This window comes from Eubalaena glacialis, chromosome 3, assembly GCF_028564815.1.
Source record: "Eubalaena glacialis isolate mEubGla1 chromosome 3, mEubGla1.1.hap2.+ XY, whole genome shotgun sequence".
Taxonomy (NCBI): domain Eukaryota; kingdom Metazoa; phylum Chordata; class Mammalia; order Artiodactyla; family Balaenidae; genus Eubalaena; species Eubalaena glacialis.
Genome location: NC_083718.1, coordinates 15,114,035 through 15,130,000, shown reverse-complemented (window position 1 = coordinate 15,130,000; position 15,966 = coordinate 15,114,035). Strand labels below are relative to the sequence as shown.

At 35.9% G+C, this 15,966-nt stretch overlaps 1 protein-coding gene across 1 annotated transcript in view; it reads left to right on the top strand.

Moving 5' to 3' along the window:
- USH2A (usherin) overlaps positions 1-15,966 on the top strand; it is a 795,289-nt gene that overhangs the window by 527,650 nt on the left and 251,673 nt on the right. Inside the window, exons 41-42 of the mRNA XM_061185303.1 lie at positions 9,143-9,477; positions 10,634-10,756. Of these exons, the coding sequence (XP_061041286.1) occupies positions 9,143-9,477; positions 10,634-10,756 (458 nt within the window). The remainder of the gene's footprint in view (positions 1-9,142; positions 9,478-10,633; positions 10,757-15,966) is intronic.

Below are 15,966 nucleotides of genomic sequence, written 5' to 3'. Positions count from 1 at the left end.
TCACTCTACTGGGAATGAACCCTAGAGCACAGGATAACTACCATTGTTTTGGCTTGCATACAAACTTCATTCAAGGGAAATTAGTGTAACCAAACAGGAGGGAGTTTTGTAGCTTAGAAGCCTCTTTTGTGTAAATACACACATGCTTCCATGGATTCAATCTTGTACCACTGCCAAAAGCATTGTTGCAGCAGCTTGCTCACCAGAGCACAAAACAAAGGACATTTGCATAACAGCAAAGTTCATCTGCTGAAATTATTGCTTGAATCTCTGTTGTGTGTTCTCTCGCTCCCACCAAAAGCAAACACTGGGTGATGCTAAATAGTGTAAATTCTTGAAGAAATTTAATTGAACCTACAAACTAAAATCGATTTTTATAAGTCTGTCTTAGTTTCAACATGAGATTGGTCAAAGCAACACGCCTTCTTGATAGAAATACCACAAATGCATAGAATTCTGTTGATAAAACACTAAAAGGAAATTAATTTGAAGGACATGATGTACGATGTTTATTATATGAATTGGGCAATCTTAAGAATTATTCTTCATTCAGAGGAAAAGCAAAACAAACCAAAGGAAAACCCCAAACAAACCTAGAGTTATTCGTCATTCCAGAAATGACTTTTCTTTTCAATCCTAAGGGAATTTTGCAAAACTTCAGTAGCAGTACCAATCAATATGATGTGACATAAACACAGTCCCTTCACAAAGGCAAAGCTAGATAATGGACTTTTTTCTGGATTCTTTCTAACAAAAGTTTAATAACTAGGCAGATCTAAAAATGATAAATATTTTCAGAAAAATAATGGCTCAATGCCCAGTTCTATGTGATTCAGCATCTATAAACAGTGATCAAAAGTATTCAAAATAAATTGCCTGACTTTTTCTTTCATTCTTTTGTTTTTTCCTTCCTCTTTGGATTTTGTAACCTCATCCAGGAATAAGACAATGTACATGGCTTGTCAACCTGCTAAAGTAAAGTTTAGATTAGCTTGGCTTGGGAACAGAATCTCACAGGCACTCACCAGGTCAGGAATCTAAAAGTGTCTAAGAAGGTGCTTGGAATATACAGACATTGGACATTAGTGATAGTTTTTTAAAATTCAAACCTTTTATTAATTCTCACTTTATAACTAGAAAATCAGAAGTTATCAATGAAGAGAGTCATCAGGAATATTCAGCTGAATCTAGTATTGGATTATATATGTTTAAATAATATTAAAACAACATATTTACGCTTCAGAATGTTGGGCTCACATTAGGTTCAAAAAGATCTTCAGACTGCCAAAGTCAATGCCCTCGTGATATGCTTATCTCGTAAACAGAGGCAATGTGACAGCAATACAGTGATTTCTCTTTATGAAATATAAGATTTAAAAGTTAAAATTGCAAATGGATAAAATATGAGGAACAGCAGAAGGGTGGTCATGAATGCACTGGTTAAGAAATGTATTCAACATTTATTTCATAGAGTCATTGCAAATATTAGGATGAAGAAAATTGTCAGTAATATTATTGACACAATAATAATAATTTCAGTTCTACTAACCTTTATTGAGCACCTATAAATCTTTATGAGTGCCTCTTTTAGACACTGAGGATACAGTAGTGACCAAATCAAAATCCCCACCTTCATGAAGTGTACATTTTAGTCAAAACAACATAAACAGATATATAAAATGCCCAGAAATGTAAAAGACTTGAGGGAAGAAACAAATCAGGAATAAACACTACCAGCTGATAGGCTGGGGGATAATAAAGGAAATAGACTGGTATTTCACCCTAGTTCTTCCCATTTTGTACCATGTGGTCTTTTCACCACCACTCTACCTGTAAGAGCTTGCATCTTATAGGGGAAGCAAGGAAACTTCACATACTTAGGCCAACTAGAAAATAACCCAAAGTAGCATCTAAGTAAGTATAAAGAGATAACTTGGCATAGACATGAGCATTAGGAAGGGAAAGTTGCATAAACAACAAGGTCCTACTGTATAGCACAGGGAAGTATATTCAATATCCTGTAATAAACCATAATGGAAAAGAATATGAAAAAGAACACATATATATATGTATAACTGAATCACTTTGTTGTACAGCAGAAGTTATAGTTGGTTTAATATTGTAAATCAACTATACCTCAATAAAATAAATTTTAAAAAAAAGAAAAAGGGAAAGTTGCATATCAAAATTACATTCTTAATATCTTATTTGATTACAAGGAAAAGAATATATATTGCCAAAGCGGTTGTGTGAAAGCCATGCACTTTGATGTGATATTTAATCACTTTAAGAAAATTCATTTCATTGTATAAAGTTGGTAAAAAAAAAAAAAAAAAACCAAAACCTGAAAAAGATAGTTCAGTAAAACTATAGACTAATTTCATATTGTGACTATAGAGCCAAAGCTTCTAAATAAAATATTAGCAAATTGAACTCAGGAGTATATTAAAAGAATGGTATACCAGGACAAATCTGGTCTGATTCTAAAAATGTAAGTTTGGTTCAACATCAGGAAATCTATCAACATACTGCTTAAATCAACTGATTAAAAGAGAAAGCCCTTTTTTTTTTTAATCAATAGATGCAGAAAAAAGACTTGTAAGATTCAGTAGCCATTTCTAACAAATATTCAACATAAAACCAGGTTAGGAAAAAGTCAATTTATAAATTTATTCCACTGGAGTCTTGAGTACGACTGAGGACTAATAAAAATAAAACATAGAATAACTAAGTTGTATAACTGTGATGCAGCAAAAAAAAAAATTGCTTTTTGGTGATAACATGAGCCTCTGAACTCTGATGGCCCCACTCGCAGGCCCACCTTCTCACGGCTAAAGCAGAATGAAAGAGCAGGCCTGCAGCTCTCAGCTTTTCAGGTAGAAGAGTCCTCTCTTGGCTCAGATCACCAAAACCACCAGCCTTGGTGTGTGTGCCACAAGGAACAATAATCCTGTCCCCCAGATGGGGTCCACGCACAGCTTTGCTATGGTGTGTACTCTTAGCGTTGCTCATTTACAGGTTGATAATAAACCAAAGTAAAAAGAATTAAGTCTTTTTTTTTTTTTAAACATCTTTATTGAAGTATAATTGCTTTACAATGGTGTGTTAGTTTCTGCTTTATAACAAAGTGAATCAGTTATACATATACATATGTTCCCATATCTCTTCCCTCTTGCATCTCCCTCCCTCCCACCCTCCCTATCCCACCCCTCTAGGTGGTCACAAAGCACCGAGCTGATCTCCCTGTGCTATGCGGCTGCTTCCCACTAGCTATCTATTTTACATTTGGTAGTGTATATATGTCCATGACAAACAATTAAGTCTTAATCATCATTCTCACCTGTTTTTGAAGATGGGCTGGTCTTTGATATCTGCTTAAATCAAACCATTAAAAAATTATAAATTCTTTTTTTTAATTTAATTTTTATTTTATATTGGAGTATAGTTGATTTACAATGTTGTGTTAGTTTCAGGTGTACAGCAAAGTGATTCAGTTATGCATATACATATATACAATCTTTTTCAGATTCTTTTCCCATATAGGATATTACAGAATATGGAAGGAAATAAAATAATAATGACAACTAATATTCACTGAGTTCATATTAAGTTCCAGGAATTGCTCTCACTGAATCCTTACTACAACCCCGTCAGATAAAGGCTATTATTATCCCCATTTCACAGGCAAACCCTGCAGCCTTAAAAGAATAGTTATATTTATCTAGAAAACAATTTGGTTTTTGCAAGATATAAGATTCCTCAAAAAAAAAGTTAAACTTCAAAAGATAGATTGGGAAAATACATCTATGTGACATTACAGAAAAATAAATTATTTCCCCATAATAAACAAAGAACTTCTAATAACATGATAAAAAGACAACTCAATAGAAAACAAAGTATAAAATATGGGTAAATAATGTGATAGAGGATATACAAAGAGTTAATAATGTTTGAAAATATTTATATTTTAAAAAAGTCAAGGGACTACAAATTAATTAAAGAAATAATAAAGTAATACTGGCAAGACCAAAAGGATTAGTAATTTCTTTTTTTTTCTTCCAGTTTTATTCAGATAGAGTTGACCCAAAGTACTGTATACGTTTAAGGGGTCCAGCATAATCATTTGACTTGCGTACATCATGAAATGATGACCACAATAAGTTTATTAAGCATCCATCATCTCCTATAGATACAAAATAAAAGAAAAATTTTTTCCTTGTGATAGCACTCTTAGGATTTATTGGGTTGGCCAAAACGTTTGTTCGAGTTTTTCTGTAACATCTTATGGAAAATTCCAGACAAACGTTTTGGCCAACCCAATACTTTCTTAACAATTTTCATATGTAATGTCAGCAGTGTTAATTGTACTAATCGTGTTGTACATCACAACCATAGAACTTATTTATCTTGTAACTGGAAGTTTTCACCTTTGACCACCTTCACCCACCACTGCCTCTGGTAACCACAAATCTGATCTCTAAAAGGAGCAGTAATTTCAAGAATTTGTGGGGACACAAATCATGGACATTTCCTTTCATTGTTTGTGATCAAGTGAATTACTTCAAACTTTTCAGAAAGTAATCCATCAATAATGATTAAAATTAAACATACATTTTGGTATAGCAATTCTTGCTAACCTATACAATAATAAATAAGTACAGGGACTTCCCTGGCAGTCCAGGGGTTAAGACTCCACACTTCCAACGCAGGGGACGTAGGTTCGATCCCTGGTCGGGGAGCTAAGATCCCACATGCCGTGCAGCGCAGCCAAAAAATTAAAAAAAAAAAAAAGTACAGTCGTATGTATACATACATTTTCAAATATGGTTTTTAACAATAAAGTCGAGTCAGTAGGATAACTGAATAGTCTGTTTTCATCCATGAAAGGAATATTATGCAACACAAAACATGATAGGGTGTGTCCCTGATCTCTAGTTGAGTGTGAAAAGCAAGTTACAGATTAATAATGGGTATAAAATAAAATTTTTCCAGAAAAAAAATTAAAAGAGAGAGAGAAAACTTACCTATGTGTGGATATATTTGCTGTGTGAGAAAGTATGGAAGAATAGATTCAAAGCTATCACCTTTTCACCTTTAAAGGGTGGGAATGGGGAGGGACCGAAGGAGGTCGAGGTGAAGGACCATAATTTATTTTCCTGTATGTATCAATATCTTTGGTTTTTTTCTCTGAATGCAAAATGCAAATCAAATATCCAAAGTAAAACAATTAATATTAACAACTTTAAAAGGAAAGGAAGATATCTTAAAGGAAAAATTTAATTTAATTTCAACGAATACTTATTGTGCACCTTGTTCTGTATGAGAAGCTTTTCCGGGGAGTCAGTTGTTGCGAGGAATTACCATATGGAATCAAATATTACCACACTCTCATGCCCTGTGGTCATTCATATTTTGTATTGATTAAGTAGTCTTAGAATTATAAAATCTTCTATCTAGATATGAGGGCAAGGATTGTCTCTTAACATTAGATACAAGGAAACTGAGGCCCAGAGATGTTAAGTGTTTTGCTCCAAGTCTCACAGCTTTGGTTGAATAACCTACAACAAATATCAAGGATATTTATTCTTAGCCCATTTTCAACCCATTATATCAATCTTCATAAATCCTCTTATTCATAAAGTTCTTAAATATGGTTTGATGGAGTTAAAGAAATTAGAAGTAAGTTACAATGTTTATGTGTGTTACTTTTTTCAGTCCTGAAGCCAATCATCTAACCTACATTCCATAAATTTTTGCTTACAACCAGGATCTCGTAGGTCCCTTGATTGTTTAGGGCCACTCTTCAGGGATCTGAACAAGTAGGTAAAAGTCAATAGCTCCTTAAACACCTACCCACCTGTCCTACTTTTTGCAAATTTACAATAACTAAACAGAGAATGGAAATCTAAGCAATTAAGAACCACTCAAATAAAAGAAATCATCATTGTTGGCAAAGCAACTCCAAAATAAACATTTTATTCCCAGCCAGAAACTACAATTCTGTTTAGAAAATTTCAATGTAAAAGTCTTGTTTTAGAAAACATACCTTTTGCTTATTAGGCCAGGAACATGCTCTTGGGTCTGAGTTTTTTGGGCTGCAACAATATTTTATAATCCTTTCTATGAACAATAGATATATAAAAGGCCATGGAAAATTAAACTGAATGAAAGTTTTAATCTCACATATTTTAGCCACACTCTAGTAAATGTAGTCTTAAGCATTGGAAAGAATAGAATCCAATATTTAACAAACCGGCTCTTTAAAAAGCTTGGACACATTTATTTTTAGTAATTGCTCCAGGATATTTTCAGGAGGATGATCAAATTAGATACCATTTCTGATAGCCTACTCACTATAATGACAATGGCCTTCTCCACCTTTCTATAAAATTACTTATAAAAATTTTCTGTGGAAGTAGATTCATGTCTTCCAACTCAGTACTGTCAAAAAGATATATCTTCTTGGGCTTCCCTGGTGGTGCAGTGGTTAAGAATCTGCCTGCCAATGCAGGGGACACGTGTTCGAGCCCTGGTCCGGGAAGATCCCACGTGCTGCGGAGCAACTAAGCCCGTGCGCCACAACTACTGAGCCTGCTCTCTAGAGCCCGCGAGCCACAACTACTGAGCCCGTGTGCTGCAACTACTGAAGCCCACGTGCCTAGAGCCCGTGCTCCGCAACAAGAGAAGCCACAGCAGTGAGAAGCCCGTGCATCGCAAAGAAGAGTAGCCCCCGCTCGCCGCAACTAGAGAAAGCCCATGTGCAACAATGAAGACCCAACGCAGCCAAAAATAAAATAAATAAATAAATTTATAAAATTTAAAAAAAGATGTATCTTCTTAAGTCTGTAACTTTTTAAGTGAGAAAAATAACCAATTTCTGGATGCAAATGTTTATAGTTAGAGAACACAGGGATTTTTTAGCTCTTCAAATGACTGTCTCCAGAATCATTACATCACATCGCTTAATCTCCACTGGTTGATATCTTATTTAGGGTTTATTTTATGAATGCTTTTCTTAGGCTCAACAACTGAGTTCCAAATCAATTCACTCTCAGCTCAACTGCTAACACAGACTACCTCCAAAGTTTGGATTCTTTCAAGGGCTGCCAAGCCTTGACCTGAACTCTCAGAATATTCTAGTTCCAAAGGCAAGTGGTATTCCACATGTGAATCAGGTAGAATTGAGCTGTGATAACCCTTCCATTTTCCATTTGCATGACAAGTACCAGGAAGCCCTGTAAATAGGACCTTGACTTATTTCTGAAGTCCACAAAGAGCACTGCACCCCCCAAACAAATAGAATCCTATGTCTGCTCTATAAACTTTGCTTGCATTAGGCTTCTTTGATCTCTCCTCCATCCAGGCAAATCCTCTGTGCTCATGAGGAACTCATCTAAAATTTCTCTTCACCAGCACAGTGTGGAACTCTCTGAGAAGTGTTTTTGGTTTTTTGTTTGTTTGTTTGTTAATTTTTATTTATTTATTTTTGGCTGTGTTGGATCTTCGTTGCTGCACACGGGCTTTCTCTAGTTGCGGTGAGCGGGGGCTACTCTTTGTTGCACTGTGGTGGCTTCTCGTTGCGGAGCACGGGCTCTAGGCACGCGGGCTCAGTAGTTGTGGCTCGCGGCTCTGGAGTGCAGGCTCAGTAGTCCTGGTTCACGGGCTTAGTTGCTCTGCGGCATGTGGGATCTTCCCAGACCAGGGCTTGAACCCACACGTGTCCCCTGCAATGGCAGGTAGATTCCTAACCACTGCACCACTAGGGAAGTCCAGAAAAAGTTTTTAAAATCAGCAATGATTTCAAGCCATGTAGTAAAGTTGGAGTAGATGTCAGGTCCTTGTTAATTTTAAGTTAGGACCGTAATCATCAAGCAACTGCCCAATGACATCTGGTAGAGGCCCATTTTGTCACCAAGAATTAGGAAGAATACCCTACAAATATCTCAGGTCAGATTCCTTCTGGAGGAAATTTTTTCTCTTTAAGATAGAAAATTTTGGTTCATCCTTTTCCATTCTCATTTTTCTATTACGCCTTTCAGACTTTGAATTTGTATGGAACTAAAAATGTAGGTATCAATATATCACTTTGTGGAAAACTCTTTGAAAGTTTCAAAATAGCTGTATGCTAAGGAAAAACATAATGGAGATAGCCATGACTGCTATTACTTCCGGAACTCCATCTCTGGGTGTATGGCACTAAATGGGTGTACAATTTAGGCCCTGCTATCAAGAAGCTTACAGTCTATTGGGGAGCTGGGATATACACTCCAAAATTTAAGGAACATTGCAAGGCAACACAAAAAAGATGACCCATGATAACATATAAATAAGTAATCTTTTAATGACTTATGCACATTTTTCTAGGGTCCTTTGTCCCCCATAAGAGCATGAGTGGGTTAGCACTATGCCCTTACAATATTTAGCCAGAAAAGAAAAGCAACGTTAAACATTATTAGAAAACAGTGTTTCTTTCTTCTGATGTTCATGTCTATGACTTAAACAGGATCATTCTTTGCTTGCCTTTTTAAAGCTTTCCACATGTCTCTTGTCTTTGAGAACAGGATGTGTTGTTATTGCTTTACTTGTTACATTATGTACTAGTGAGAGTCAGGAACGCAATAGGGCATCCTCAGAAAATGCAAAGAATGATTTCTGCACCCTCCCACCACCATCCAAAAAAAAAAAAACAAGGATAGTGACATATTTAAAGTACACACTAATAATGAAAAGCAAGGAGTTCTGACGTTTCGTTTAATTGAGTTATAAACAAGAAAACTATCAAATCCTGCTGCCACCCCATTGATGCGTGTGGATGTGTGAATTCTCTCCATGTGTGTGCTCTGTGTCCTTCAGGGCACCCATGGTGGAGATGAATCACTAAGGTGTGTATTAGTCTGACAATCTTAGAAAGTCTCCAGACTAAAAGCCCAACCCAGGAAACAGCATTTCATCTAGTTCCTGGTGTACTGCTAATTGATCCGAAACCCTTCATTACTGTCTAGTGCAAAGGGTGAAGTCGAAAGTGGGTATTTAGAAAGTGACTTAACTGAAAACAAGGCAGAGCAAAATGCCAGGCCTTGTGAACTGCAGTTGCTGTGTTCCTGTGTTGTCACACTGGTGCTAAGCTTACGTTTTATTTCAGGTCACTTGGAGAGCCCCACTTATCCTGAATGGAGACATCCTTACCTACGAGATCCGCATGCCTGACCCTCACATCACAATCACCAACGTTACTTCCTCTGTGTTCAGTCACATCGTTACTCATCTGATTCCTTTCACTAATTATTCTGTCACCATTGTGGCTTGCTCAGGGGGTAATGGGTATCTAGGGGGGTGCACAGAGAGTTTTCCTACCCATGTGACCACCCATCCCACCCTGCCTCAGGATCTTAGCCCGTTGTCCGTGGTTCCACTAAGTGAATCGTATGTTGGCATTTCTTGGCAGCCACCAACCAGGCCAAACGGACCCAATTTGAGGTAAGAGAAAGTGACGGTGCTTTTGGATTTTGTTACGATCTTATCTCTCTGGGAAGGAAGGGAGGAAGGAGGAGTTCCTTGTTGGATATTCCTCACTCATGACATTTTTTTTTATTGAAGTGTAGTTGATTTAGAGTGTTGTGTTAATTTCTGCTGTACAGCAAAGTGACTCAGTTATACATATATATATATACATTCTTTTTTATATTCTTTTCCGTTGTGGTTTCTCACAGGATATTGAATATAGTTTACTGTGCTATACAGTAGGACCTTGTTGTTCATCCATTTTGTATATAATAGTTTGCATCTGCTAATCCGAAACTCCCAATCCTTCCCTCCCCCAACCCCCTCCACCTTGGCAACCACAGATCTGTTCTCTATGTCTGCCTCACTCATAATTTTCATACAGTTTCATCTTCTGTATCTTGACTTATATGGAACCATAAAAAGATCATCAAGGTAAAAATATCATGATATTGTGAGGAACTAAAAACCCTCGAAACAACAATCACTGTTCTCTAATGCTTCTCTACACAGCCCCTCTCTTGATTTTCAAAGTATATCTTTATTATATGTTAAGCAAGCTTGATGCATGTTCTAAATGACACATTTGCACAAATATGCCTCAAAATTCTAAAGATAGCACAATAATTTTTTGGCATGTTATTATTATCTGGAAACTTGTAAAGCATGTGGTCAGGAATATAGATAAGATGAAAGAAAAGAACTGTGACTCTGAAATGGCTTTATAACAACTTGACACTTAGGCAAGACTATGGGGTCGATAATAGTATCATTGTTTATAAAGTATTGATGGTAGAAGTCTTAGGAAATCATTAACTTTATAAGCTTTTTGTAATTCTGTTTTGTGTGAAACTGGCAATAAAGTTTTGGCAAATCTGATAGAGAAGAAATCTAAATGCTATCATTTTACTGATAATAGTAAAATGTGAATGTAGCTAATTGTTCCAGTTAGCTACACGGATGACACTTGTGCCAAAAAAAAAAAAAAAAGATTTTCTGAAAAAAAGAAAATGAAGATATTTTCTTTACGTTTACACATACACCCCACACACTCGTACCGTGAGACAACCTGAATTTTGGTAATAACATTAGTTGAGATAATCCCAATCTTTCTGCTTATCTTCTGCTTTAGATATGAGCTTCTGAGACGTAAAATCCAGCAACCACTTGCATCAAATCCCCCAGAAGATTTAAATCTGTGGCACAATATTTATTCAGGAACTCAGTGGTTTTATGAAGATAAGGGTCTTAGCAGGTGAGATGACAAAAACTATAAAAACAAATGCTGGCATTTAGTTTGGGGCATGTTGAATAGTTCAAAGAATCTGAGTGTCTTCATTGTGTGAGCCAGTTATCAGTTATGCAATAAAACATGTTTGGTTATTATCTGTGGCATTAATCATCGAGCTGCAACAGTCAGCATGTTTAATATTTGCCATCTTAACTGCACGCTTCAAATAAGCCTTTTGAAGTCAAGTTTGTAGGTGTTTGAGCCTTAGCCTCTTGCCTTTGTCACAGCTCTAGCCAGACACGTAACGGAGAAATCTGGAAATGTTGACCATGTTCAAAACTGGGGAAAGTTTGGGCCACTTGTAAAATGCTTGCTTTTCCAGGAAATAATTTGCTATAAATCATTGATTCAATTCACAGAAATTATTTAGTTAACAGTCTTGGGACTCAAAAGAATTCAATCTGGAGTTCGAAGAGATCAAGAAATGGGCAAATAGGCAATGTCAGAAAAGAGTACCCCATGGGAGAGTAAGGAGAGGTGGGATTGGTTTCATCCTGTGCTGGAGGACTAGCTTTGTGGCCTTAGGGGAGTCACTTAACTTCTCTGGGCTTCACTTCTGTTGTCTATAAAATGAGGAGATTGGATGGGATTAAGTGAAGTCTAAACCTTCATGAATCAAGCAATGTAATCAAATTTCAAAAAAATCACAAGTATTATTTTAGGAAAAGTTTTAAGACATATTGCTCAATGACTTTTCTATCAGGTGGGTTATGCTTCTAGACTCACATTGACTAGCTCTACTCTGAACTCTGTTTACAATCTGATCTTGTCTCCCCTCTTCCTCTGCTGGGCCTCTGTGCTTCAGCCACGTTAATATTGCGTTCGGCACCTCTAACAGGCAACACCCACCCCTCAGCTTCTCCCCATAGCTGCCATTTCCCTCTGTCTACCGTCCTTCACGTCTTGGCCTGGAAGTTTCCTAGAGCACCCTCTTCCTGGTCTGAATCAGCTGATTCCTTAGTGTATTTCCACAGCACACCCCTTACAAATCACTGCTGTCTTTGTACTGGCCTGGCTACTTGTAGGGACACCCCATTTTACTGTCAGATCCACCATGAGCAAGGCCTTGTCTTCATGACTTCTGTATCACAATCCCCACCGTAGTGCCTGGCAGGCAGTGGGTGTGCCAATAGACGCTAAATGAAAGAATACTTTTAATAATGTGTAAAGAGTTGGGTATTCATTGCTCTGTGCCTTAGGAATATTAACTGTGATGTTCTTATCTTTGGGGAATGAGTAAAACTAAGGAAAATTCTCCTGTCCATCCGAAAGGGTCCTGGTGGGAAAACATTACAGGTACGGTGAGGTTCTTGAAGAGAGGCCGCACGTAAATCTAAGGAAACAATAGAATGAACCATATAAAATTGCCATTTTTGTAAGCTAAAAAGGATCAATTACTAGCATATCCTTTTGGTTCAACCTAAATTATCGTGGTCCCTAGACTCTTCTCCACTATTTTCAATTCATTATTTACTTAATCCAGCATTGCTGTATAATGATGACTTCAGTTGAAGAATTCATTTTATTCAGCAATTTCTTTTTGCTTCCTATATGCTGACAGGCATTGTGATAAGGAACAAAAGATGAATAGCATAGCCCTTGCCCTCAGAGAGCTCACAGTCTAGTGGAGAAAACCACACTCATACACACACACACACACACACACACACACACATACACACATACACACATGTATTAATTGCTATCATCACAGTTAACTACGGATACACCATCACTACCTAGGGAAATCGTATGGAAATGTAACTTTCTATGATCTGTGAACTCTAAGTGCCTGAAATATAGCAATTTCCAAAATAAAGAAGACTTGACTATCTAACGTTACTGAATCTAACTTTTAACCGTGAGGTAGTTGGCAGAAAAACAGAATAAGTCTCAGAAAGTTAATTTTGTTTCTTCATAGAAGCAATGAAAACTTATTAAGGAATTAGGACCAAGGCCAAAATTTTATTATTGAATTTTTAATGATGCTTGTAAGGATTTTTAATGAGAAGTCCAAATCGAAGATGTAAGGAAAGAAATTAAGTTAAATCCCCACAAATTAGATTGAAACATAAGTTGACATAAACATACTGATGACAGCTGCTTCTAGAAAGGAAGTATACATATAACAAAATGTGCTGAGGTGATATTTTGACTAGCCTCATAATACTAAATGTCAAGAGATTTTTTTTTTTCTGCTAGCACTAGCAAAGATTTTTTTCAACTATTCAGATAAACCACTTTGTCACTGCAGACACAGTGATGGCATGAACTCCTCTCTGTCCTGGATCTGACAAAGGAAGAACAAGCTATGAGAAATAATAGGCTCTATTTTAAGGAAAATGTTGACTTGTAGATTATAATAACTTAGCTGCCATTGAGTTTATGAAGGGAGGCATGTTCTCACTCCTTTTCCTTTCAATTATTTATGAACTCCTACAAGTATTTCTTTATCAATGACAGTCTGGAAAGAGACTTTCATATGAGTTCTCAAGAATCCTCTAATTGCATTATCTTTAAATGAAAGCATTCAAAATTCATAGACATTCATCTGGTTTTCAAAGAACGGTTGGACTTGACTCTTTTCAAGTTTAAATGCTTAAGATAAATATACTATAAAATCTAAGTTTGAGTCTTGCTGACATAGATTCTGATTTTTTTAACCTACAAAAATGAAATGTGTCAAGGCCTGAAAGAGGACATAGTTTCTGGGGAATGATATTCAAAAGAGTGTGACATTCATTCCCCTTCTTTGTAATGAGATTAAATGTGCACAAGTAACATTTTCTGCTTTGCTAATAGGGAAAGACTGGGTCAGCTCCATGACACGTGTTCCTATAACATAAACATGTTCAAGTTGTAGCTGTTAAGTAAACAAATTAACTTCATAAACACTGAGGGTGAGTTAGAAGGAAGGCCTTTCTTCCATGACCACCAATGTGAGGTAGAGCCTGTTATTTTCTTGCTTAATACCCTAATGTGAGTAAAAGTTGGGTCTAGGAATGAAAGCCAACTTCTGTCAACATTGGTGTACCATTTCCTAGCAAAGTACTTAATTCAAAATGAGCAAAAATATATCTGTTTCACATTTAACATGGTAAAGTCACAGTGCTTTTTTTTCATTGCTCTAAATTTACTTCATGCTGTCCTTTTCTAAGTGTCATCATCTGAAAACTTACCTCACAAAAAAAAAATGAACCTCTAAATCTGGGAGGATGCATTTTTTCATAAGAGGTTTCATTGCCTAACGTTTTCTTCAAAAAAAAAAAAGGAAGAAAGAAATCTAGTTATTTGTTTGCATTTCTTTTTCATGTTGATGATATAGTAGAACAAAGACAGAAATCAAAGCAAAGTTATTTTAAGTGCCACATTCTGGTAGCATAAGTACAGATAGCTACAGGAATAGACAGCTGCAACTTTCACTCACAATCTAAAAAGTATCATAAGAACTTTAAACGGTGATTGATCATCTTTACTCTTCAATTTCCAAAAGCAAAAATTTTCAGCAGCATTTTTAGGAAAAAAAAAATCTTTCAGCAACAAATAAGTGAGGAAAAGAAGGTATCCACCATCAATGGAAAATCTAAACAATTACAGATTTAAGCAGTGGAAACAGTGTTGCATTTTTGTTTGCCTATTTATTTATTCCCACAAAAGGATTTGAGGGTATAAGGAACAGTATGCTATCAGAGGTTTCTCAAATCCTCTGGTGTATAATGTTGTACTCAAGCATGTGTTGGATTGTGGTGGATATGAAGAAGAGTTAGTAGAAGGAGGAACTGAATAGCCTGCATTTTCGGAAGCATGATTTATATTGGTGACAATATTGACACATGAATTCTGTTAGGACATCAATAAAGTTGACACATTTTTAATTCTGATGAAAATAACCTGAGGCATTCTGTAGCTGCACTGAAGAATTGGTTTTATTGGTTCCCAAAACACATCAGACCCTTTCAAAGTACAAGCCTTCCACACATTTTGCCCTGAATAATGCTTCTTACTGGCTAAATTAATGTCTCCACAGGCCAAATTACTGTTTGTCATCAATACCTAGCCCAAATATTATCTCCTCTGTGAAGACTTCCTGACTAATTAGGTTAAATTAGATGCTCTGATGTATGTGGAAAGAAAAAGGAATAAATGAATATATGTTTTAGAGGTTCTCATTTAAAAACATTTATCTGTAAATATCTATATAAGTATACACACATACACACACACACACACACACACACACATACACACATACACACACTCCAGTAGGACAGACATTGCATTCACTATGTTTAGTATCTGGCATGTTGTCAGTGCTAATAAATATTTTTTGAATGAATGAACAAATTAATGAATGAATGAAGTAATGGTGTATCAAACATGAAAGAGCAATATAATTTGTAAGAAAAAAAAACATCTTTCTAAGTTTCAGTAAGGATCATTTCTCTATTGGACAGGTAGATTTTCGTGGCACTAGCCAACCAAATTATATGTGACCTGAAAGTTATGAGACTGAATGCTTTAGGAACTATGAAGTAGCCATTCATTTATTTATAAAATCATCTAGTCAATAAACAAACAGATTAAAAACTTTATCATCTAAACAGAATCTAGTTTTCTAATTTGAGTAATAACAACTGAACCTTGAAATGAGTCTCGTTCCATAAATAAGATTTCAATATATATGATCTTTTACAAGGAAGAAATACCAGAGTCATGTCTATTACACAACAAGTTTACCATTTTCTGTGTGTGGATGAAAGGAGGGGCTGGAGAACAGTCTCAAAATTAATCAATTAGGGGATAACTATTGTAACAGCCTCATATTCTTAAATGGACCTTCAAACAGTTGGTTTTACTGGTTACAGCATAGACTTAATATAAGTTTTCATCCACTTAGCAGATTTCAAAAGCTATATCTTACAGGGTTTGAAATGGTACATTTTTCAAAATATACCCAAGAAACACAATTAGTATTTAGGGAAGATATTGATTGATATACATATGTTTTGCATGAGTATATGATTTCAACTGATGGAGCATTTTTCTCTTAAAAGTATTTTATTATTAACTAAATGGAATGTCCCATCTGATATCAACACCCAAGTCTACCTAAAAACAATATGCTAGAGCAAATGAACAAAATATGTTAAGCAAACGAATATGTTCTTTTTTAA